The sequence below is a fragment of the Trichomonas vaginalis genome, chromosome IV, assembly GCF_026262505.1.
Source record: "Trichomonas vaginalis G3 chromosome IV, whole genome shotgun sequence".
In the NCBI taxonomy this organism is placed as follows: Eukaryota; Parabasalia; order Trichomonadida; family Trichomonadidae; genus Trichomonas; species Trichomonas vaginalis.
In genome coordinates this window covers 17,716,117-17,741,688 of record NC_067206.1, presented here as the reverse complement: position 1 = coordinate 17,741,688, position 25,572 = coordinate 17,716,117, and the positions used below count along the sequence as shown (strand labels likewise).

The window sequence follows — 25,572 nt, the reverse complement described above, 5'->3', positions numbered from 1 at the left end:
GAGTTTTGGAATTAGACATGTTCTCCACTCAATGACCATAAAGCACCTGTTTTGCTACCTCCAGACCATAAGGACTGTCTCTACATTGAAGCACAACTCTTAAACTCTACCATCGCAGTATTGTAAATGACCCACATGGGCTTCGCCCTTGCCGCTAGCGGCTTATTTTATCATGAATGACCTCATTGCTGACAAAAATAAATGACCTCAGAACTTCAACTTACGAATAAAGCTTGTTTTAGTCGTTATTGAGAAGTTAAACTTTTCAGCAAAGCAAGGACTAGAAGACTTACATAAGTCAAATCCAATCTCTTGACCGTCATAAAGTGCTTTGTAAAGTTTCATTAAACTGAACTCAGAGTCTTGTTCATATGTTCCTTGCGGAACCATTAAACCTTTATCTTCATCATAGAAACACTGAACAGAGTCAGGAAACATTTCATTAGCGGTTAAAGCAATAACATCTTGCTTCACGCCTTTCATTCTGCAGTGAAATGCAACTTCATTTAAATCATTCGTGAGTAAGTCTATGTAAGTCTTCTTTCCACAAAATATTGACTTGTATGCTAAACTTTGTTTATCTTTTGTGATTTCTGCAAAGTCGCTATGAAATTGACCAAGGTTTTTACCAATGAGAACTCTTCATAAACGTTTCTCAAACTCTTCAGCTAAACGAGGGATATCTTCATTGTAAGAGATGCATACTGTCCGTATCGCTATAAAAGATGTCCATTCTTAAGTCCTCAGCAGTACAGAAATACTTCACACATTATTCTCTTCGACATAGACAGAATGTTAACACCAAGTGGACAGAAGTTAAAGTGTCTGCAAATGCTTTTCGTTAGCTTGAAAATAGTTTTATCTGAACCATCCAAACCTTCGAACTTCACTATATGGTTGTAGTTTATGATGGCATATCTTATAGCATCTTTGTCATTTACTATGGTTTATTTTTACTCAATAGGAGATAGAATAGTTTTGCCATAAATACTGTTCAGAATGAGCTTTATATTTTCTTGCAAAGGATTTCCTTCTTTCTTATACTTTAACCTTAATCAAACAACTTCTTTACTTCATCTCTTATTCTAATATCTCTGTTTCCATCGTAAATAGTATCCTTGCAACACTTCACATTTGACACCTTGATATTTTATGAGGTCTTGTAATGTTATATGGTCAACATACATTAAACAGCAAGTGTTTGAACTTCTGGGAAAGTTAAGTTTCGGTTTATTCAGAGTACGATTGAAAGGCCAGTTAATTTATAGTATTTAGGGTTAGGAAGTGGTGAAGTTCTTGTATGACCAATGAACTCATTTTCAACTCCCTTACTTAAGTTTGAATATAATATAGTTGCTTTCTATCCCAAATACCTGGAAATCTAATTTCGGAAAATTCATTTTTCCTCGGAAGCATTGCATCATAATTGAAAACATTCTTGAAATCATCACTTGGTTCAGAGATTTGAAATCTTATACGTAATGGATTTTTTTTCTTTTTAGCTACTTCATTGAATGGTGAGAATACAATGAATTGACAGTCATGAGTTCCATCTTCATTTTCATTAAATTCATAATGAAAAGCTATTAATCTTTCTACAATTCCTTCTTCTTTCAGTTCTGCAAGAAAATCACGTAAAGGCTGTAAAGTGTGTACTTCAATGTTAAACTTCTTTTGAAAATTTTCGTAAAATGTAATTATACAGTCTTCTAACGTCGTACTGTCATTGAAGTATTTGTATATGTGAATGTTTTGGGCGCTTAAAGACTGTTCGTCATTTTCTATCTCGACTTGAAGTATAAAGTCAACCTTTCTGAAAGCACGTGTTATATACATATTTGTTATGCCAATGTACTTCTCTTCATTTATGTTCACAATCCAGTCTGTTGGAAACTTAAACGTTACTCTGTTCCCCTTTATTTTGACGTCAGGGTTTTCACTACTGAACGCAACAGATAAAGGTATTTGTCTATACATTTAATTCGGATAAAAATAAACATTTACTCTTTCTTTGCTTCAGCTTCTTTAACTTTTGCTTCAGCTTTTCTCTAGCTTTCTTCGCCAGCAAAACGTGGGTTCTTTTGTCTTCCAGCAGCTAATGCAGCAAGTTGTTTTTCACTAAGTTTTCTCTTTGATCTCTCTGGCTTTTGTTCTTGTTTTTGTTCCTTCAGTTCGGATAAAATTTGCTCAACGATTTCTTTCTTCAATGCTTCAACATCTATGACCCTCTTGGGTCATTGCCGTAGGGCTGGTCTGAGTCATTTGACTGCAGAATAAAAAACAAAATTAAAACTTTACCGATTGAAAATGAGCTTGTCAAAATCAGAGCGAGAGTCTATTATATTAAATGACGCAAGAGGAATACAACATCCTTTCTATTACGTAAGTCAGAGTAAAAGATGGTAAAATATACGTAAGAAAAAGAAAGGTTCCATTAGCGAATGCAGAAAGCGACAACATTAAGGGTGTATGGCAAGGGTGAAGTCCACGAAGCCCATATAAAACCTTCTGTTCAAACTGAAAAGTCAATAGAACAAGAAGAAAAGAAGCCAGATGTACTTTCAATAACGAACCAAGAGCTTATTGCAAAGTTCGTGAATTTCATTGAAAAAACAACCGAGTCAAAGAACCCTGACCCACCAGTGAAAGAAGTTGAGACAAAAGAGAATGTACAGTTCATTGAAAATGTCAAGAAACAACTTCCATCACGAATGCCAAGAAGAAGAGTGAGAATAATGAAGTAAATAGATATTTTTATCTGAAGTAAATACATGCAGAACGAACAGCTAAACGAATTTACTCCAGCAGAGCATATTCATCAGATTCGCTCATATTTCGATATCATAGACAATGCAGTTCAAATTGGTGACACTAATAGAAAATATTCTGACGCAAAGATTCCATCACAACCTGGAACTGCTAAAGATAACGCATGGGTAACATTCAATCTCTCACCTCCTGGTGAAAATATGTTGGACCTTTACAATGCATTCATTACGTATAAAATGGAAGGTCAATTTATTGTAGATAAGAGATTGGTTCAGGTTCCAATAAAAACAAACCCACCAGGATTTTGGATTGGTTTCGATGACGCTTTCTATGCAGTTGCTGGATATCAAATCCTTGCAAATGGTCGTATCGTATATTCTCAAGACAACGCAAGAGAAGCATATATAACTTCAAACTCAAAAACTACCGAACTAAATAAGAAAGTAGATGTTTTCTCAAAGACTCGACATGAAGTGTATGGAGTCATTCGGAGCATGCGAACAGACAAATTGTTAGTGGTCCAATTACAGCAGGAAAATCATTTGATTTTAAGCTTCGTTTAAGAATTCCTGTTAGAAGATTCCTTCCATTAGAAGCTATTCGATTTATTCCAGCTTTTGCAGGAAACATTCAGCTTAAAGTAAAGTTCAGTAGCGACGCCTTACAATGCACATCTATATCAGTAAATGATATCATTGCTTTCAATCCAACTCTTAAAGTTGCATTTGCTTCAGATTCAAATCCACCGACAAATAAATTTGTTCCATGGAATGAACCATTCACTATGATAACGAAGGCAGTAGAAGCTAGTGGAACAGTTACTATTACAACTGTAACCCAGCAACTATTTCGAACAAAAGATGGATTTTAATGAATGTTTCATTCATCCAAAGTCATTCTCTTTAGACCCTAACATTTATACAGAACTTGTAGAACATTATACAAACGAGGCTTTATGTTTTCCTGTTAAAGTTATGGATTGGATTCCTATGGAGGTTCATTCTCAAAGAATACAGATAGTTCAAGTGCAACATTTACAGCAGCTTATACGCCTATTAATGTTAAAAGTATTTGGGCACTATTTAGAAAGAAAGACAACTATTATGTTAATTTTGAGAACCCTAAGTTTAAATATCTTCAGCTTTCCCATGGGAGCTTATGGAAATATGCCTGCAGAACCTGAAAAATCATATGGACCTGTATTTTATGAAATGGTTGCGAACGCTTGCAATACAAACAATGATATGATTGGATTTAATGAAGATGTTATGAGGTCATTGGTGGATGATGGTAGTGTGGAACATAAATGGGATAGCTATGAACAACACACATTTCTTATGTGGTTTTTCCAACAGAAGTGGACTTTTGCTTCCAGCAAGGTCAAACATCTACTGCTCCAATAACATACAAATTGTCTGTTAAAGGACCTATTGAACTAGCAACTGAAAATGTACCAAAGCCACTTATTGGATTTATGAGGGATTGTTGCTTTGCAATTCAGGTGCGTGCTAATGGAATCCCAATAATAAGATTAGATGACTATAACTTAGCTACGGCGACGACGGTGAGGAATAAAGGATGAACGTTTATTTTTAAAGCTTATAAATGAGTTCTTCATCAAGCTTCGTGAACCTTCACCATCTATGAAACAAACTTTACCAAACGATTATGGAGCACCTATTGAATATTTCTTACGAGCTGCACAATGGCAAAGAGCAGTCTCACCAAGGTTAGGTGTTCCACCAGCTCCTGTCAAAAATAGCATTTGGTCAAGTCCTTATATAAGATATGGTCTCCCACTAGGTTTGCTAGCTACAGCAGTAGCAGTTATGATGTTGAAAAGAAATAAAGCAAATGTTGTAAATAATACTGAAGTAGCTGAAGTTAAACAAACTCCAACACCTTCGCCAAAACCAACGCCTTCACAAGCAAAACCTTCACAAGCAAAACCTTCAATGACTCCTGAACCTATGGAAGTACAAACTCCTGTTCAAAAGTCAACTCCTAAACCGACCCAACATTTAAACCAGAACCTACTCCTCAAATAAATCGTAAAACTCCTGCGTTTCCTTACTGAAAAAATAACGTTTTTTTATTTAATATTAAAATTTTTATTTGATTGATGACAAATAAAGTCACTGAAGCAATGAAAACAAAGTTTTTGGTAGAATACATTAAATTAGGAACTATTCCAGAAGGTTTTTACATTCATACTATGAAGGAGGGTAGAGTTCAGTTTAGAAAAAAAGCAACCATTAGATAAAGAAGGAATTTTGAGAAAGATTAAACTTCATGAGGACAACATTGCTGAACTTAAGAAGAAGCTAGAAGAGTTGGAGAAAGGAAGAGAGTTAAGAGAGTTATAAAGCAATGAATTCAACAGGGTGAAAAAACAGGTGAAAAAAGAGGTGAGATCTCACCACTTCACCTAAATTTATTTTTGTGCTATGTTTTCATACGTGTGAGGGTGGTGATATCATTAATTTTTAAGTTTATTTTTTATTTTATTTTTATTTTATTTTTATATATAAATGACGAAAACTATTGAGATAACAAACTACAACGGTCATGAGTTCAAGAATTTGTTCTTCGTTCCTCGTGAAAATACATTCTATCAGATACGAGGGAGAAAGGGTAAAGTTAGTTTGAGCGTTTATGAAGGAATGAAGAATGGAAAGTTTATACAAGCATACGATACAAACGGTAAACGTGTTTCATTAGCTTTGTCAAAACTTACTAACATTTATTTTGACAGTGATTTTGACCTATATGAAGAAGAAAGTGAGTCAGAAGATTATGAGCTGTTATGTGAAGCACAGCAATGGGAGGAGTTGCAATACTTTTGTAAGTGAGAACGTTTATTTTTTACATTAGTGAGGTGAAGTGGTTGGCGACTTTGTAAATATTTAAGGTTAAGTTAGTGTTGTCGTTTGTGTTGTAAAATATACGGTAACGGTTTTGTAAAGTGTCAAAACCGCTAAGTGGTGTATGGAGGCGCGCAGTGCCTCAGTACACGACTTAGCCATACTAACTCACAATGATATATATTTTATAATATTGAACATGCGTTGAACAAATCTCCACCTTACTGAAATAATATATGTTAATTGAATTCTTATAGGTCTATTGAAATCATATATGTCTATTGAAATATTGTATGCCTATTGAAATTTTATATATCTTTAGAAAAATTGTAAAATAATTCAAATTTTCAAGAAAGAGCATTTCACTTCATTTATGAATAAGAAAAAAGGTCATTCGTCCTCAAGCCAAAGAGCTGCTCAATCAGCATCACAGAGGACTCAAGCTCCAAGTACTACGCCTGTATAAAGTCATTCATCACATCAGAATACTGCGCCTGCACAGAGTATTTCACAACATCAAAATACCACGCCCGTACCAAATTCTGAACCACTTCAAGATACAGATGATCCAATAGCATTTTTTGCTCAAAGGGAAATCGATTACATCGCCACTTTTGCTGACGCTCCAATAATTCCAGATCCTCCAAAAAAAAACAAAAAGAACCACTTAAAATAAGAATAGAAGAAATTTTACACAATGACGATAATAATACATTAATTAAATTAACAAATCTTACGTGCAAAGATTTTCGAGATCTTATAAGACTTTTCATCCCTTCAATTGAATTACATCATTATAAGAATACTAGGGTTTCAATGGAAGCACGTTTATTAATTACATTAACATGACTTAAACACGCTCCTGGATTCGAAGAATTGGCCGATAAATTCGGTATCAAAAAGACACACACAAGGCAAATTATCATTGATGTGATCGATGCAATTGGTTCTAAAATCGGCCGAGAATATGTGAAATGGCGATCATTTATTAAATGGGATGATCGCGAAAAATCAAAAGAATATCCTTATATGTTGGGAGCACTTGATGCCACAGTTCAAGAGATACCCAGAAGTGCCAATCAAGAAAAATATTATTCAGGCAAACATAAAATATACTGCATCAAAACTCAGTGCTTTGTAAGCCCAAAAGGATTTCTTTTACATTATTCCACACCAATCAGAGGAAAGAGACATGATTTTCATTTGTTTAGGAAATCCAACACATTGATAAGCAAATTAAAAGCAGAAGCAGATAAGATGAAAGCAGAAATCGATCAAATACCAGTCCTTTTGGCAGACTCGAGTGTGGTAGAATTTACGAAAAAGTGACAGTAGAAAAGTGACACTTAACCTTAAATTTCCAAACACTATTTTTTGATTATATTTTGTTATTTATATATTTATATATATATATCATACCGAAATGGCTCACCAAAAAGGTGACATTTTTGGCGCCAATAATTTGATTTTTCTGATTCTTTCTATTTAGATATATTTATTTAATATTCATATTCCTTTATATTGCCTCATATTATTTCCCATTTTTAATCATATTATACAAATCTTTAATAATTTTTAATGTTTTGAGCTTCAAAATCTTGTTCTAACTATTTTCATTCATATATCCTAGAAAAAATTAAAAAGTTTTTTAGAAATAAAAATGTTTGTATGTAAAGTATTGAAAATATTCTAGATGAGAAGACATTTTCCAGAAGAGATTGATATTGATTGGCTTTGTGAAGCCATCACAAAATCAAATAATGGAGTTAAGTTAACTGATATTTGCGCGAAAGCTAAAATAAATCATGAAGGCAGAGTTATATATAATCATACTATCTTAAAGTATTCCTAGAAATTTCCAAAATTAACCGAAATATAACTGTACAGAATTACTATTTTCGAGATAAAATTCATATGGAAATACTAATTCATAACGCTTTATGTTATATAAAATTTAATTTATAAAATTTCAAAATAAATCAAATTTAACACAATGAAAATATAACTGCAATCGAGGTTTTGACGATTGATTCTTACGAGAAGTTTTCCAAACTTTGAGTTAATGTCTTAACATTAACTCAAAGTTTGGAAGTCTAATAAGGGGAATTGTAGGCTATGAGGTACTGATTATATATCAGTGCCTCATAGCCTGCAATTCCCATTAGAAATCGGAGAAACTTTGTCCGCATAACTTATGATGCGGACAAAGTTTCTCCCATTTCTACTTAGAATGAAAGGGCAAGAGGTATATAGGTACACTATATATCTCTTGCCCTTTCCTTCTTACCTAAAGACTTCCAATCTTATTTTTTTTCCAATTTTTCCCCTAAATTTAAATCTTATATAATATAAATAAAATGCATGATATCAATCACAAAAATTAATGTTTATTTTTTAATTAAAATTGCCGCGCAATTTAAGGTTTTCTGTCACTTTTTTGTTAGCCATTTCGGTACGAAACAATATATTTATATATGTATATATTTATATATGTATATATTTATATATGTATATATTTATATATGTATATATTTATATATGTATATATTTATATATGTATATATTTATATATGTATATATTTATATATGTATATATTTATATATGTATATATTTATATATGTATATATTTATATATTTATATATGTATATATTTATATATGTATATATTTATATATGTATATATTTATATATGTATATATTTATATATGTATATATTTATATATGTATATATTTATATATGTATATATTTATATATGTATATATTTATATATGTATATATTTATATATGTATATATTTATATATGTATATATTTATATATGTATATATTTATATATGTATATATTTATATATGTATATATTTATATATGTATATATTTATATATGTATATATTTATATATTTATATATGTATATATTTATATATGTATATATTTATATATGTATATATTTATATATGTATATATTTATATATGTATATATTTATTAGAAACTGCTTCATGCTGCATTGAGTATTGTTGAATAATTTGAAGTAGTGGTTTTTGAAATCAGCACCCCTATGAGAGCACTGGCGACCGAAACACCACTAGTAAGATTGTGTATTAGAAACTGCTTCATGCTGTGTTGAGTAAGCTTCGATGTCTTTGTAGGATAGCTTTCTGAGAGCGAAACAAGATAGTGTTGAAAAAAAATTTGAAAATCTGAGAGACTGTGCAAGAGCCAACGACCAAAACACTACCAGTAAGATACAGCAGTAGTAGCTGCTTCATGCTGCATTGAGTATTGTTGAATAATTTGAAGTAGTGGTTTTTGAAATCAGCACCCCTATGAGAGCGCTGGCGACCGAAACACCACTAGTAAGATTGTGTATTAGAAACTGCTTCATGCTGTGTTGAGTAAGCTTCGATATCTTTATCAGACCACCTTTAAATTAACCACTCACATTCTCACTGTGGTCCATCTAAAATTTGTAAGCTTTATGACATAAAATTATATTATATGCAGGATCCCACCTATTACTTAATCTTTTTGGAATAAATGTTTTATAATATTTATCGATTGATTGTAATTTTTTGTATAAAAAAAGTTTTTTATTTATATTAAAAATATATTTTGTTAATGATATTATCTTATAATTTGTAAATAAATCTAGTAATAAAATAACTTTAATAGTTGGTGTCACTTTTTCGAAAATTCTGGTTTTTTCACATTGATAAGCAAATTAAAAGCAGAAGCAGATAAGATGAAAGCAGAAATCGATCAAATACCAGTCCTTTTGGCAGACTCTGGCTATCAAGGAATTCATCAAATTATTCCATGGGCATTAATTCCATACAAGCGCAGAAAAAATAGCGAATTAACTGCTGAGCAGAAGACATTCAATAAAAAATTGTCAAGCAGCAGAATAATTGTTGAAAATTACTTCTCCGGGCTCAAACAATATTGGAGAGTAATTGGAGGAAAGTGGCCCTTACATGTTGATGATGATCTCACTTTTTATCACAAAACATTTGGCATGTGCGCTGGCTTGACAAACAAACTCTTGTACAGGAGGCCACTTCGTAAAGGCGCAGAAAAATGGGATTTCCTTGACTTAGACAGCATGGATGAAACAACAGATGCATATAATTACACAGATTCAGCTTCAGAGAGTGATAGCGCCAACTTATATTGAGTAAAAAAATATCTTTTATATTAATATAATTTTTATTCAACATAAAAAATATTAAATAATAAAAATATTTTTTTAATATTTGCTAATGTCAAAAATGATTGAAAAGTGACAGTGGTTTGCAGTTTGACAGGATATGAATTGATTGGATATTTTATTTTTGTTCACCTGAAAGATATTATTGGATATTATTGAAATAATTGTAATAAAAGCAATATTAGTAATGATTGTCAAAATTTGTTTGAAATATGACAACAGTTTGCGGTTTGACATCTCATTTGTTAATACATTTCAAACTAATTTTGACAATCATTACTAACATTGATACACTTCCAATAATTACATTGTTGATCCACTTCCATCACTAACATTGTTGATTCATTTCCAGTATTTGAGTTGCTTATCCACTACTATTATTGATGTTGTTAATTTGCCTCCATTAATTGCATTGTTGATCCAGCTCCATAATAAACATTGTTGAACCATATCCATAATAAACATTGTTAAGCCATTTCCAGTATTTGAATTATTGACCCACTCCCATTATTAATATTGTTGATCTACCTCCATTAATGTTAAAATTGTTGATACACATTCCTTAATATATTTATTTTAATTTGTTGTTAACTAAATAAAACCTCCTAAATAATAACTAAAAGAACCTGCATTATCTCTGAATATACTCATTTTTAATTGAATACTTATTATTGTGATTATTTATTTTTATATTATAGTTTATTTTCGAGAATTTAACATTTATTTTTGAGAAGTTTACGGTGTCACGAGAATAAATTTCAGAGGGCTGGCGTCACGAAAAGTATTAATAAAGATAGAATATAACAGAAAAAATATGTATAGGAATATGATAACAAGATAAATTTAAATGTTTTAAAGAATTTTGTAATGCATGAAAAATAGCGTGACTTCATTTTTGACAGTTTACAAATGTAAAGTGTTGCGTCCTTAAAAACTTGGAAATATATACATTCATGAATTATCTTGTATATTAATTGAAAATCCATAAAACCCTAACAATATTTTTTCTTAAAACAAAACTATAAAAATATAAATAAAATTAATCGTTAAATAAAAATATTTGATATTAGAATTTTATTGGAAAAATAAAAAACTTAATATTTTAAAGAAATACTTAAATACTTGAATGTTTTAACTTTTACATTATCATATAGACTCTCAAATTATTAGCCATTTTGGCTGAGAACTATGGTCTGCGAGGTACATAGATAGAATCAGTACCTCGCAGACTATAGTTCTCTATATGGCGCCGAAAATTTTTGGTGAAATGTCGTCGCATTTCACCAAAAATTTTTCGGCGCCATAGGAAGAATTGGAGGGTGTGAGATACTATTACATGCTATAGTACTCACACCCTCCAACTCCCAATCAAAATCGCATAAAATTTGCTACTTATCTTCAGATTACCTCCCATTATAAAATATATCATTGCTATCTCATCGTACTATACTTCCACCCTATTGTATTTAAAAATATAAAATTTTTTGATAATATATTTTTATATCTTGAATTTTCAAACAATATATTCACAGATAATATAATGGGAAATCTATCTCAACCTAGCCTTAAAGTACCAAACTCCTGCTTGCATTCTCACTCACAAATATTAAACATCCATCTCCAAAAAACTAAATTCTTCACAATTTTTTTAAAATTGAGAACATAAAAAACGTATGCATTCAATAATTTAAGATACTAACAAATATTAAAAACTTCAAAATATCAGATATTAACGTTTTTCAATTAAAAAAAATATCATTTTGCTTTTCAATTCGAACATAAATCTTAAATATTTTTAATTAATATCTGATTTACAGCATTATTATCCATTTATAAATCTGACAAATAAATGACAAAACCATGAGAAATGGTGTCACTTTTTGTCAAAAGTGAAGTCATGCTATTTTTCATGCACAACATTTTTATATTATAGTTAAACCTAATTAAATGAACTCACAATACATTAAAACACTTTATAATTACAAATGGATAATAAATTATTGACCAATTCTCATTTCTAAGTAACGAAATCAAAAATGTGAATTATATCAATATGACACTTTAACCTTTTTTAATCCGAAAAATCCAAAATACAATTTATACACATATTTAAGCAATATAATTATATATGTGATGATAGATCTCCATGATCAGAGTTTCGAGTTTTATTGAATATTCATTGGACATCAAAGTTGAATCAAAGCAGCAAAAGTGAAATTTTCCGAGGAAATTTTGATGTAGCGAAGTTTTTGTGTGAGCATTAATAGATCGAAATCACAAGAGAATATAATACCTCGCTACATATACTATTATATTATCATGTGAAATAAGAATGTTGAATCAATATCAACTGAGATATAATAGTATATAAAAAGTATTTTTATCATAGCTAAAAAAGAGCATTTTCACATGACAAAATTCTCAATGGAGAAAAACCATCTATATCCTACATATAACGTATAACGCATTGTTTTATACTTAAACACTTCTCTATGGATATATCTTGCGTAACATATATCTATCAGACTCGCTCATTTATTAAGCTATTAATAAAAATAGTATTCCATGAAAATCATTTTTCCATTATATTATCCGTGAAATGCGGCGTAAACTTCACAATTCTCCGCTTCGGACGGAAAGAATTGTGTAGCCACACACTTGTCATGCATAATTGTGTATTAAGCAAAACGAAAGCATTCACGATACAAATCTGTTAATTATGAATACTTTGATTTGACATTGAATATCTCATATCGAGATTTGAGATATCAAAAGCAAATTTTGATTTTTTATTATACAATTTATATTTGTAGTCTAATTATTATAGATATCATCAAAATATTGTGAAAGCACAATTTTTGGACCAGAAATTTTATAAAATATTCAATAGCTCAATTTTTCGAAAGTATTAGATAGCTATTATATTTGACATTGAATGCAAATATACTGAATGTGATTTTTATGAATATTTGTATTAGATAATTTGCGATCTGAAAAAAATTGAATTTACTAATATTTGTTCTATTTATATACTCGGGCATTATATTATGATTAGAATACAATTGCTAAAATCGAGTCTAATATTTTAGAATATTTTTTAAGATATTTGGGATTGAGTATTCATACTATGTGATTTTCATAACCAATGAATGTGCCCTATAGTATAAGTAAATATAAGAATAATTTTTTCAATTTGATTTTCACAAAAAAGTGTTATAGTAGTAGGATTTTAGTCCATACAATACTATTGTAATCTCTTTTCTCGAATTTAATTTTTCAATTAGCAATTCGAGAAAAAAAATATTACTTAAAGGACGACTTATCACTCCGAAAAAGACCAAAATTAAGGACGTGATTTTTTTGAAAGTTCGCGATTTTTCAAAAAGTCGCAATTTTTCCCGAATCGGGATTTTTTAAAAAAATCGAAATTTATCGTTCAAATCGCGATTTATTAAAATTTCGGTTGTTGGCGGAATTATCGCACATGATTCCAAATAACATTTTTCCATATCTGATGGTAATGAATCATATGAATCATAAATTTTATTGTCAATTTTGAGATACATTGAACCTCCTTTCATTGAAATTTGCTCAAAAATTCCAATGAGCTTAGAAAATTTCTTAATTTTATCAATTTTGAAATTTTCAAACATTCTATTGTATGAATTTTCAATTGTTTTTTCTGATAATTCGGGAATCGTTAAAAAATCTTTGACATCTTGATAAAAAGGTGCCGGATTACCAGAAATTTGTTTTGTACCATATTTAACCACAGTTAAATCTAATAATTGGTATGGAAGCGTTTGATTACCACCACAAGTGTGCTCACATTCAAATTTTGAATGTATTTTCCCATTTATCTCAAATAATTTTACGCAATGTTTTTGACAGTGAGTACAGTAAAATTCTTTGTAATTTGGTAAATAACTTAATGACCGGCCATTAATAAATGTTTCCTTCAAAATATGAATTTCAGCTTGGGAAATTGTATCAAAAGTTAAATTATCAAAACATTGACATGTAAAATCTTTGTTAATAGGTTTAATATATGTCTTTCTTGATGTGGATTGTTTTTTTGATTTATTTGGCAAATTATCCGAAATATTTTGAAATAATCTAGAAATATTGCCTTGAGGATCCCTCTCTTCAACATGCAATATTATTTCGAATGGTATGCAATGAATTTGCTCCATTAAAATAATGAAATCATATTGTGAGAGTTTTGAATTTGATGATATTATTCAATTTTTTTGTCACCATTTCACAAAATTGAGAAAGGAATTTATATTTTCATATCGAGTTGCAATTATAATTGCATATAATGATATGTTATGAATGAATGAAATAAAAAATTATAATAAAACGTAAATAAAATCAACAATGTTAGACCTAATCTATAGGATATGTATAATAGTATTTTTGTAATTTCATTGTTTTTTAGGAAAATTGTGTTTTTTATATATTCCGTGTAAACCAAATAAATATATCAATTTTTCAATTGATGACGTCAACTAATTAAATTTTATTTTATATATTGCAAACAATAGCGAATGAAAATACATTAAGAATTCATGAAAACAATATATTTAATATGTTTTGGATAGTAAATTTACTAACAACGCTTTCCAAATTAAAAACTATCATGCTGATTTGTGATTAAAATCCGATTTAGTACAAAAACTATGAACAAAACTGATAATCAAAACTATTTGCCGTGTTAATAAATTCAGTTTTCTGTCCCAAATCGCTCAAATAATTAAAAAGGATGTTCAAATTCAGGATTTTTTTATTCAAATTTTGAAATTAAAAAAAATTGGAATTGGAAACATATTGGGATATGCTGTAATCATCACATATTTATGCATTGTTTCTTATTTAAGTAAAAAATACAAAAGATATGAAAAATGTATTAAAAAAATAATTTTTAGTAAAAAAAGTAATTAATTTGTAGCTGCATTCATTGCTTCTTCTATCTCTAATTTGTCTGCCTCTGTTTCTGATTCAGGATCAGTATGAATATCCTGTGGAGGATCTCGAATAACATGAAGATTTTTTAGTAGAAAATCAATTAATTTTTCCGGATAATTTCTTTTTAAATAATCAGTTTCAACAATTTCAGCTCGTTGATTTTTTTTATGTGCCAAGTTATTATATCATCATCCACACTTGCAAGTCCAATAATAGAAACCTTCTTTTGCTCATAAGAAGCAATAATTTTTTTATTATTTTCATCTTTGAATTTTTTTGCTGGGAACCATTCTTCTCCTTCTTTATCATCTGTTTTGTATTTTATTAGATATTCTAATCTTTTTCGATAATATCTATCAGCTGTAATGGAAAGAATTTCCATTTTATCCATAGATGAACGTGTCACTTTTCATCATGTCACTTTTCATTATGTCACTTTTCAAAAATTCATTTTGTATTTTTTTAATTTTGGAATAAATTTTATGCGATATTGCATTTAGATTAATATAATTGGTAATACATATTAATCATATAGTTACGTTTATTTTGAATAGTTTTTGATTTTTTGAAGAGTATTCAAAGATTTAAATAGTGTTAATAGAGAAATCTAGATGAATAATATTGAAAGAATATTATATTATTAAAGTTCATTAAATTTGAGAATAAGTTTTGAATTTTTTTTACAAAAAATATAAGCATTAAAATAATATCATTAACAATTTTAAGATATCTTTATAAATAAAATTATTTGAAGGAAAGACGATTTTTTCACAATTTGATGGAGGAAGATTACAAATTTATTGAAGCAGAAATAAAGGAAAGAGTTACTGGTGATTCAGAGGAAAGAGTAGGAATTAACTTTGAATTAGTTCAAGAATTCATTGACAATCCAAATGATGAATATTTATTATTAATTTTAAATTCATTTTCAAAAGAAGAAGATTTCGAGATTTTACTGAGTAACTTATTTGACAAAATATTAGATTTAATTATTGCGAATAATGAAACACTTAATAATCTCAATTTATGGTGCCTTATTTCAAAATTACTAAATTACAAAGAAATTTGCGAGAATTTGAACCATGAGCTATTTTCTATAGCAATTGAAAAAAACAGAAACTCATATTACATTGCAGATTGCATTGAAAATTATATTTTTAATTCTGAAGATATGGGAATATATTCATAACATTATTTTCCCTTTTATTTAATTAAAAAAAACACCTCCAAAATTATTGAATACTCAATTCAATTATTTCTTTCTTAATTCTCTTCTTTTCGTCTCATTTAGCTCATAATCTGTACCAACACACCACTCCGACTTCATTGATATCCTCAAAACTTTTTTATTTATAATTTTCTAATATTTTTTCTTAAATCATTGATTTTAATACATAATATTGTTTCCACAATATGTCCGGCATAGATAAATCATAACCCTTCTATCAACCACTTCCACTAGCTTACTAATTATATTTCATAAATATCTCAAGTTAAAATAACTTTTATTTCAATTAAGCTCATCAAATATCAATCTACCCTATTCAAATAATAATTCCCTAACCTATAATTGAATATATTCCAATATTCACATAATAATTCAATAAATTAAATCACATTTCTATTCAAATTCTTCCATTTCATTATAAAACATTTCCACACAAGCCACACTAATTATACCCACTATCAAATTATGAAAAGCAATATATTTCTCCATACAAAACCATTAATCCCTCAAATCTTAAAAAAAGGTCACCGGTTCCTCAAAAAGTGACAAATAGTTTAGTGTCGACTCCATATGTGTTTATAATTATGTTGTTTCGACTTTTGTTCTTCGATGTGAATGTGTCAGACACTTTTCCCATTCTGCACATATATATGCAGGGTCTATCACTGGCACCCTGCGCCTATATGTGCAGAATGGGAAAAGCGTGCACTTTTTCACTTGAATGTGATTCAGTGAATTTTAATTCAAGAAAGGAGTTTACAAATGTAGGGTATTGTTCCTTTACCCTGCATTTGTAAACTCCTTTCTTGAATATCTAGCACTTTTTCCTAAGAATGTCACATCGAAATTTAAATTCAAGAAAGGAGTTTACAAATGCAGGGTATTGTTCCTTTACCCTGCATTTGTAAACTTCTTTCTTGACATACTCTTTATTAATAAATCATAAATTTCAAATTCCTTTTAAAACTCTTCCAATATACTCTATATTTACTTTTTCATATAAATATTCATACTCTATCTATCTTAGAGAAAAAAAACATAGCACACATTTTGACACTTTTTCTGACAAGCATCATTCAAATTTGAAGAAAAACCTCTAAATTTCATTCAAATTCCTGTCAAAATGTGTGCAAAATTGAAATAGGCACACATTTTGACATACAATTATTTATATACGTTATTTTAATGGTTTCAGAGAAATCTTCGTTACACATTATTGAAGATTACTCAATATTTAAGTGAATGACTCACTACCACCTGTTTAGAAAAATGGTAGCATAAAATCCAAATGTCACATATATTATTTCTTATTTCATACAAATAAACTTACAATTATAACCTCAACTTGTTTGCAAAGCAGAAAACTCAATATAAGCAATCGATCAGTAGTGTATTTAAAAGTCGAATTTAAATTTAAAAATTTATAATCTTATTTCGGAACCAAATAGTATAAATTTAGGACAAAAAGCTACGTGGTGTTGATAACAACTATTAAAATTCAAATATTACTACCATGAACAATACAATTGCTCATATTGATAATTGATAAACGTGCATATAAATTGCATATATCATCAATGTCATTAAGTAAAATACATGTATATAAATAGATTAGAAATATTTTTCGGTTAGAATTAAAATCTATGTAATAAAAAAATAAGTTATAAAATAAATACCGAATTTTTATTTGTAATATAAACTGCTACAATATGCTAGTGTATACAAATGTATTTGTCGTATTGATTTGAAAGATCTTCAACATGGTTCAGATCTAAATTTGAAACTCGTAAAATAAAGCGAATCTTTATTTGTAATATAAACTGCTACAATATGCTAGTGTGTACAAATGTATAACTCTTTGTCAATTGTCATGGCACCTTATAACTTAAAAATCATTTTCATTAACAAATATAAAAAGTGACAATTAATATTTTCATTAAATGCATATTTAATTATCAAAACAATGTCGATTTAGCTTGAATGTTCATTATAAATGTGTAAGTTTAGGAAAACAAAAAATAATTAATTCTCGCAAAGAAACTTATTTTAAAAGAACCTAAACAAAAGTTCATATAATAATAAATCTAAAAATAGATATTAATTTAAACGAAGATAATGAGAGAATGGGGATGTTGTAAAACAATGAGACTTAATGATCAAATAATTAAAATAATAAAATTAATTAAAGGAAAGCTAAATAGTTTAATGAATTTTTATAGATTGATTACACAATCAATGTTTCTGTGTCAATGTACATCAATCAACATTGTTTCATTGAATTTTGTCTTTCACCAAGAAGATTCAAGAACAAAGTTTTGTAGTTTCAATAGATTGATTACACAATCAATGTTTCTGTGTCAATGTACATCAATCAACATTGTTTCATTGAATTTTGTCTTTCACCAAGAAGATTCAAGAACAAAGTTTTGTAGTTTCAATAGATTGATTACACAATCAATGTTTCTGTGTCAATGTACATCAATCAACATTGTTTCATTGAATTTTGTCTTTCACCAAGAAGATTCAAGAACAAAGTTTTGTAGTTTCAATAGATTGATTACACAATCAATGTTTCTGTGTCAATGTACATCAATCAACATTGTTTCATTGAATTTTGTCTTTCACCAAGAAGATTCAAGAACAAAGTTTTGTAGTTTCAATAGATTGATTACACAATCAATGTTTCTGTGTCAATGTACATCAATCAACATTGTTTCATTGAATTTTGTCTTTCACCAAGAAGATTCAAGAACAAAGTTTTGTAGTTTCAATAGATTGATTACACAATCAATGTTTCTGTGTCAATGTACATCAATCAACATTGTTTCATTGAATTTTGTCTTTCACCAAGAAGATTCAAGAACAAAGTTTTGTAGTTTCAATAGATTGATTACACAATCAATGTTTCTGTGTCAATGTACATCAATCAACATTGTTTCATTGAATTTTGTCTTTCACCAAGAAGATTCAAGAACAAAGTTTTGTAGTTTCAATAGATTGATTACACAATCAATGTTTCTGTGTCAATGTACATCAATCAACATTGTTTCATTGAATTTTGTCTTTCACCAAGAAGATTCAAGAACAAAGTTTTGTAGTTTCAATAGATTGATTACACAATCAATGTTTCTGTGTCAATGTACATCAATCAACATTGTTTCATTGAATTTTTGTCTTCATATATACTTATATATTACTGTTCCTATTTCCCTATTATTAATTTTCAAATTCTTATAAAATAATTTTTTATTCTAAATGATTTGTCATAAATTAATTAATCTCATTTCCAAAAATATCATCTTCTGTAATTTCAAATTCATTGATATTTATATCATCGGATTCTTCTAATTTAATTGTAACAGAATTTGAAAACTGCTCATCATTTTTATTCAGATATTTTTCAATTTCTATATCTCGATAATCGGCCTCTCCAAATCAAAATGATTTTTATGTTTTTTGATTATTTCACTTGATATTTCTGCACGTTCTAATCCAAAATTAGATGTGAATACATCTAAATCTTGTTGAATTCTTGTCAATGGTATAAAATACGATTTTTTATGATCAAAATTGTCATTTTGCTGCCTTGCATATCGATGAAAATATACCTTATCAACTTTCAATAGGATGTAAATCATATGATAAATAGTTGGATGTGGGAATGCAATATGAGAGTTTAACACTTTGTTAAATGACTCAACTCCATTATTGGAAAAGATCATATCAGATACTTTCAGCTTGTTAATTACATCATACTTTTTACCCCATGTATTTAAGAAATATTTTGCAAAATCATTTATTTCTTTAATCGCATCTAATTTTTTGCAAATTATTTCAAAAACTTCTATTGGAACAAAAGGACATGCACATAATAGTTTTAAAAGTGATTTTGCGCAAACATCGTTTTCATCACATAACTTTTTGAAATTTTTAACAAGAGCTGCTATATATAATGAAATATACAACTAGTGACCGTAGTTTCATCATTGACTTTAGATTTGATTGATTTCATTAATGCATTCTCAAAATCTGATGTAATGATTTTATATTTTCCCAATGATATACTAATAAGAGGACATGTGATCATTAAATTAAAAACTGTATCATAGTTAAGTGATGATCTTCCTGTCATTAGTACATGAAGGAAAGGTAAATATAAATTTGTAGCTTCATTGTATACTAAAAGATTTAAGAGCTGCCCATTTGCTAACTTAATTGGAACGATACGAAGTGTTCCATCTATGAAAAGATGGTTGCAAGTTTTAGCTCTTTTTATAAAAGCTGGCAACCCGAAGAAATAATAGTTAGTATCATCTGAACTTGAGTAATATTGGGTTATATAATAATCTGTGCTGTTATACTTTTCTAATAACTTCTTAATTAATTCATTTTCGCTTAGTTTGATTTTAGGCCTGATCTCGTAGTATAGCTTTGCTATTGTTTGAGGTGAAATATCAATAGTATCATCATGTGAAGAATTGTATTCAAATATGAGTTGATTTGAATATTGTCGAGCTTCAGCTAGTGATAACAATGAATTATTTTAAATATAAGTTGATATCATTGATTCGAATTCATACCTGATTTGATGTGTTCCATTGATTTCAATCGAATATTTCGATTTGGAGCAGTTGTGTGGAGGATTTATTTTGTGGATTGACGCTTTTATATTCGAACCAGCTGGAAATAATGATATAATTTGTGAATAACCACATTTTTTCGTTTGGCACAATAATAGTGTAACTCTAAATGATCATTCTTGCAATAATAACGTTCAAATCGTAATGGAATACCTTGAGGATATATCGTTTTCCTATAGGCAAGTTTGTCAGAGTCAGATATACTAAATGTATGATAAGTACGTAAAATATCACCAATTTTTATTCTCTGGGCTTCTTTATCATCTTTGTTCAATATATTGTAGTTTGCAACACATTGTTCGCAAATGGTTTTGGAAAGATTATATTGACTCCTTTTGTCGGAAATACTTTGATATACTTTTGCATTATCAATAATAATTTGAGGGTTAATAAAGTTATCAAAAGATAAATTATCAGTTATATGTGGTTGTTGTTTAGGAAGAGCCTGAGTTGGAAGAGATTGTTGTTGTATCTATTGAGGAAGAGTCTGAGCTGGAAGAGATTGTTGTTGTATCTGTTGAGGAAGAGCTGGCGCTGGAGGAACTTGGATGTTTACTCTATTTACTTGTATAAAATTAGGAGGTAATTTGAGGATTGCTTGCCGAGATTTATTATTATTTGATTTTGGTTTCAATATGCGTCCATTAATATTTTGATGACCGTCAGTAATTTCATCATTAATATTTGAATTTCTTTCATTAATGTTTTGATTAATATTTGAATGGTTATTAATCGTTTCCCCATCAATATTTGAATTTCTTTCATTAATGTTTTGATTAATATTTGAATGGCTATTAATCGTTTCTCCATTAATATTTGGATTCCTATTGCCAATTATATCATTAATATTAAGCGCGTTTCCTGATTTAATTTTATCTGATTTTACATCTTCAATGATATCATATGAATCATCACTTGATTCAACATCGCTATCTGCTTTAAAAATCCCTTCTGCTAATACTTCTGTGTATTTTTTACCATTGCTATCTGTCCTTATTGCAATCATTTGACCTTTTATATCACTTCTTCTAAATTCTCTTACTTGTTTTAATAAGCAATTAAGTTCATATCCATATTTTTCGATTGAATCCATGTTCAGTATTTTCATAGCAGTATCAATGTCATTTCTGGCTGAAAACAATGCAATTTGTGAAATATCCATATCATATCCACATTTTATTAAATCCTCCAAATTTGATAGTTTAGTTGAAGAAATTATTGAATTGTCAAATAGTTTAGAGGCTTTTTTGACTCTTTTATTTCAATTGTCATATCTGAATAATGTTTAACATAATTAAACAATTGTATCTTCTTTGAATCTTTTTGTAATATAAAAGTCTTTAGTTTAAGATGAAATACTTTGGAAGCATATAGATATAATGATAGACAATGTATTTCTTGAGGAGTATTGACTTTTTTAATTTTATCTCCATATTTGAGCGTGATAACCATATCAAAAATGAATAACCTTAATTTATAAATCTGAATTTGATTTTAATAATAAAAATATATATATATATGTAATTCATGAATTATATTTTTACACTTCATTTTACCTGAACAAATATAGCTGATATCAAATAACAATTTAATATAGAAATTGAAATTGTTATATATGCAATGTAAATACACATAATACATATATTATAATTTATCAAAGATTATTGTATAGACCAAAATTTGTAGATGGAATTATGCAATTTCTCAATTTAAAGTCCCAGCTGTTTGTATAACAACTTCATATTGAAATTTACTAATAAACACGGTAAGTTTCATAATTTTTATTATGATGATCTTACATTTGATTAAAATCGACGATTTTTCAATTGGAAAATAGTGCAAAGTAATAAAGAATATATTTAGCAAATTTTAAATTTGTTCAAAAATTTTAGAATGAATCTTATAGAAGGACTAGCAAAGATTTAAAGGAAATTTGAATAAACTCATAGAATTTTTGAAAGAAGAAGGGAGATTTGAGAGGATTTTTGGTCAGAAAAATATAGAATTAAATGAATAATTGGGTATGATAAGATAACTGAAGGTAAAAGATAATTTTAGTAAACGAAAACGTGTAAAGTTGAAGCAAGGTAATATTTTAATCATTTAAAAAAGAAAAAGAGGAAAACTTGTTCTTGAATCTTCTTGGTGAAAGACAAAATTCAATGAAACAATGTTGATTGATGTACATTGACACAGAAACATTGATTGTGTAATCAATCTATTGAAACTACAAAACTTTGTTCTTGAATCTTCTTGGTGAAAGACAAAATTCAATGAAACAATGTTGATTGATGTACATTGACACAGAAACATTGATTGTGTAATCAATCTATAAAAATTCATTAAACTATTTAGCTTTCCTTTAATTAATTTTATTATTTTAATTATTTGATCATTAAGTCTCATTGTTTTACAACATCCCCATTCTCTCATTATCTTCGTTTAAATTAATATCTATTTTTAGATTTATTATTATATGAACTTTTGTTTAGGTTCTTTTAAAATAAGTTTCTTTGCGAGAATTAATTATTTTTTGTTTTCCTAAACTTACACATTTATAATGAACATTCAAGCTAAATCGACATTGTTTTGATAATTAAATATGCATTTAATGAAAATATTAATTGTCACTTTTTATATTTGTTAATGAAAATGATTTTTAAGTTATAAGGTGCCATGACAATTGACAAAGAGTTATACATTTGTACACACTAGCATATTGTAGCAGTTTATATTACAAATAAAGATTCGCTTTATTTTACGAGTTTCAAATTTAGATCTGAACCATGTTGAAGATCTTTCAAATCAATACGACAAATACATTTGTATACACTAGCATATTGTAGCAGTTTATATTACAAATAAAAATTCGGTATTTATTTTTATAACTTATTTTTTATTACATAGATTTTAATTCTAACCGAAAAATATTTCTAATCTATTTATATACATGTATTTTACTTAATGACATTGATGATATATGCAATTTATATGCACGTTTATCAATTATCAATATGAGCAATTGTATTGTTCATGGTAGTAATATTTGAATTTTAATAGTTGTTATCAACACCACGTAGCTTTTTGTCCTAAATTTATACTATTTGGTTCCGAAATAAGATTATAAATTTTTAAATTTAAATTCGACTTTTAAATACACTACTGATCGATTGCTTATATTGAGTTTCTGCTTTGCAAACAAGTTGAGGTTATAATTGTAAGTTTATTTGTATGAAATAAGAAATAATATATGTGACATTTGGATTTTATGCTACCATTTTTCTAAACAGGTGGTAGTGAGTCATTCACTTAAATATTGAGTAATCTTCAATAATGTGTAACGAAGATTTCTCTGAAACCATTAAAATAACGTATATAAATAATTGTATGTCAAAATGTGTGCCTATTTCAATTTTGCACACATTTTGACAGGAATTTGAATGAAATTTAGAGGTTTTTCTTCAAATTTGAATGATGCTTGTCAGAAAAAGTGTCAAAATGTGTGCAAATGTGTGCATTTTATCCATCTCTCTATCTTATATTAAAAAAAAAAAGGTATTGGGGCTTCCAGGCACTTCGTGCCCTCTAGCCCCGAAGATGTTTAGTATAAAACCGCTTTTTAACTTCACTTAAAATGCCACGTAAGATACGTAAGAATATACGTAAGAGGAAGAGAGCATTGAAACATCCAATAGTAAGACTAACACCACAACAACAGTTGCAACAACAAATGCTGAATGACCCCACTATGTTGCAACAAATGTCAAGCAATCCTATGCTTTTAAACCGAGTTGTTGGTGCACAGAGTGGAGGTTTAAGAGCGGCACTTTTAGCGAAAATGGCAGGCTATGGTGGAGCTGCAGACGGAACAGCATATAACCCTCAAAGTCAAATGAATTTGAGTTCACTCAAAAATCAAATAGCAGATGTCAAAAAGTCAAACATAGACATACAGAAGCAAATAGGTGAAAACGAAAAGAAACTAGAATATGACAGACACACAAAGAAACTCAATGAGTTAAACGTAGAGAAAAAGAAGAAAGAAGAACAACTGAAAGAACTAAGTACAGAGGAATATGCGAAAAAAGTGTCAGAAAAAGCAGCAGAAGTAGCAAAAATGGAACAAGATGTCATAAATTTGAAAAACCATACTACTCGATATAAAGTACTGAAAGATGAAGAGATAAAACAAAAAGCCCTGAAGACATATATGGATAGCGATGAGTATAAAAAAGAAGTTGAAGCAACTGTAAAGGCAGAAAAACTTTTACAGTTGCAAAACCAAACCGTACAGTATGAAAACTTAGCACAAGAAAGTAAAAATAACGACGCAGCCATGCAAAAGGCAATGAAAAGCGCAGAATATATAAAAGCTAACAATGACTGGTTAGATGCCCAAGCCAACGCTAAAGCAGCCCAACTCATAGGGTCAATAAGGACAAAAATACAAGCGGATGAAGACAGTTCAAATGAAGCTTTAACAAATGCTGACTTTAAGAACGCCTTCGAAGCTCTTCATAGTAAGGTGAAACAAGTGAACGATTTCTCATCTGGAAAGAAACTGAAGTCTGAAGGTTTCGACAAAGAGTTAAAAGAAGTAGCACAAAATATGACGAAAATAACAGATGCAGCAACGAGACAGGCAGTTCAAAGTGCCTATGACGCCGTTAGAGCAACTGTTGTGAAAAGTCAAGAAAAAGAGTTACAACAGACCAAAACAGACCTAGTAAATGCTTTCTTAAAAACGAAAAGTCAGGTAGGACATTACGCTGCAGATGGAACATATGTGCCAGCTGGTGGAACTTATATACCAGCTGGTGGAACTTATATACTAGCTAGTGGAACTTATATACCACCAAACCCTCCAAGAGAAGCACCTGCACCAGGACTACCTAAAA

The 25,572-nt window shown here is 28.9% G+C and overlaps 7 protein-coding genes and 1 pseudogene across 8 annotated transcripts, besides 5 other annotated features; 5 read left to right on the top strand and 3 right to left on the bottom strand.

Annotated features, from left to right (window-relative positions):
- Positions 1–5,784: part of a mobile genetic element that runs on past the window's edge.
- On the bottom strand, positions 208–603 carry TVAGG3_0115970 (organellar and viral DNA polymerase type B; the record flags this gene model as incomplete). Its single annotated transcript, XM_051223343.1, has 1 exon — positions 208–603. A coding segment is annotated over one exon (396 nt), but the record flags the coding sequence as incomplete, so codon positions are not given.
- TVAGG3_0115960 (uncharacterized protein) lies at positions 1,785–1,977 on the bottom strand (the record flags this gene model as incomplete). Its single annotated transcript, XM_001314422.2, has 1 exon — positions 1,785–1,977. A coding segment is annotated over one exon (193 nt), but the record flags the coding sequence as incomplete, so codon positions are not given.
- On the top strand, positions 4,375–4,846 carry TVAGG3_0115950 (annotated as a pseudogene). Its single transcript has one exon. A coding segment is annotated over exon 1 (472 nt).
- TVAGG3_0115940 (uncharacterized protein) lies at positions 5,301–5,621 on the top strand (the record flags this gene model as incomplete). Its single annotated transcript, XM_051223342.1, has 1 exon — positions 5,301–5,621. One exon carries the CDS (start codon positions 5,301–5,303, stop codon positions 5,619–5,621), a length of 321 nt encoding a protein of 106 aa, XP_051108328.1.
- Positions 5,622–5,784: a terminal%2Cinverted (terminal inverted repeat of Maverick-1B transposon ID:TVAGG3_0115930).
- Positions 5,785–7,709: 1,925 nt separating this feature from the next.
- Positions 7,710–7,916: a mobile genetic element.
- Positions 7,917–9,373: 1,457 nt separating this feature from the next.
- TVAGG3_0115910 (DDE endonuclease family) lies at positions 9,374–9,805 on the top strand (the record flags this gene model as incomplete). The annotated part of the gene is made up of 1 exon (XM_001298146.2): positions 9,374–9,805. One exon carries the CDS (start codon positions 9,374–9,376, stop codon positions 9,803–9,805), a length of 432 nt encoding a protein of 143 aa, XP_001298147.2.
- Positions 9,374–9,805: a mobile genetic element.
- Positions 9,806–15,584: 5,779 nt separating this feature from the next.
- TVAGG3_0115890 (uncharacterized protein) lies at positions 15,585–15,995 on the top strand (the record flags this gene model as incomplete). Its single annotated transcript, XM_001298147.1, has 1 exon — positions 15,585–15,995. One exon carries the CDS (start codon positions 15,585–15,587, stop codon positions 15,993–15,995), a length of 411 nt encoding a protein of 136 aa, XP_001298148.1.
- Positions 15,996–17,075: 1,080 nt separating this feature from the next.
- Positions 17,076–24,204: a mobile genetic element.
- Positions 21,147–21,767, bottom strand: TVAGG3_0115880 (uncharacterized protein; the record flags this gene model as incomplete). Its single annotated transcript, XM_001285173.1, has 1 exon — positions 21,147–21,767. One exon carries the CDS (start codon positions 21,765–21,767, stop codon positions 21,147–21,149), a length of 621 nt encoding a protein of 206 aa, XP_001285174.1.
- Positions 24,205–24,308: 104 nt separating the features above from the next.
- On the top strand, positions 24,309–25,026 carry TVAGG3_0115860 (protein of unknown function, DUF4106 family; the record flags this gene model as incomplete). The annotated part of the gene is made up of 1 exon (XM_051223341.1): positions 24,309–25,026. A coding segment is annotated over one exon (718 nt), but the record flags the coding sequence as incomplete, so codon positions are not given.
- Positions 25,027–25,572: the final 546 nt, after the last annotated feature.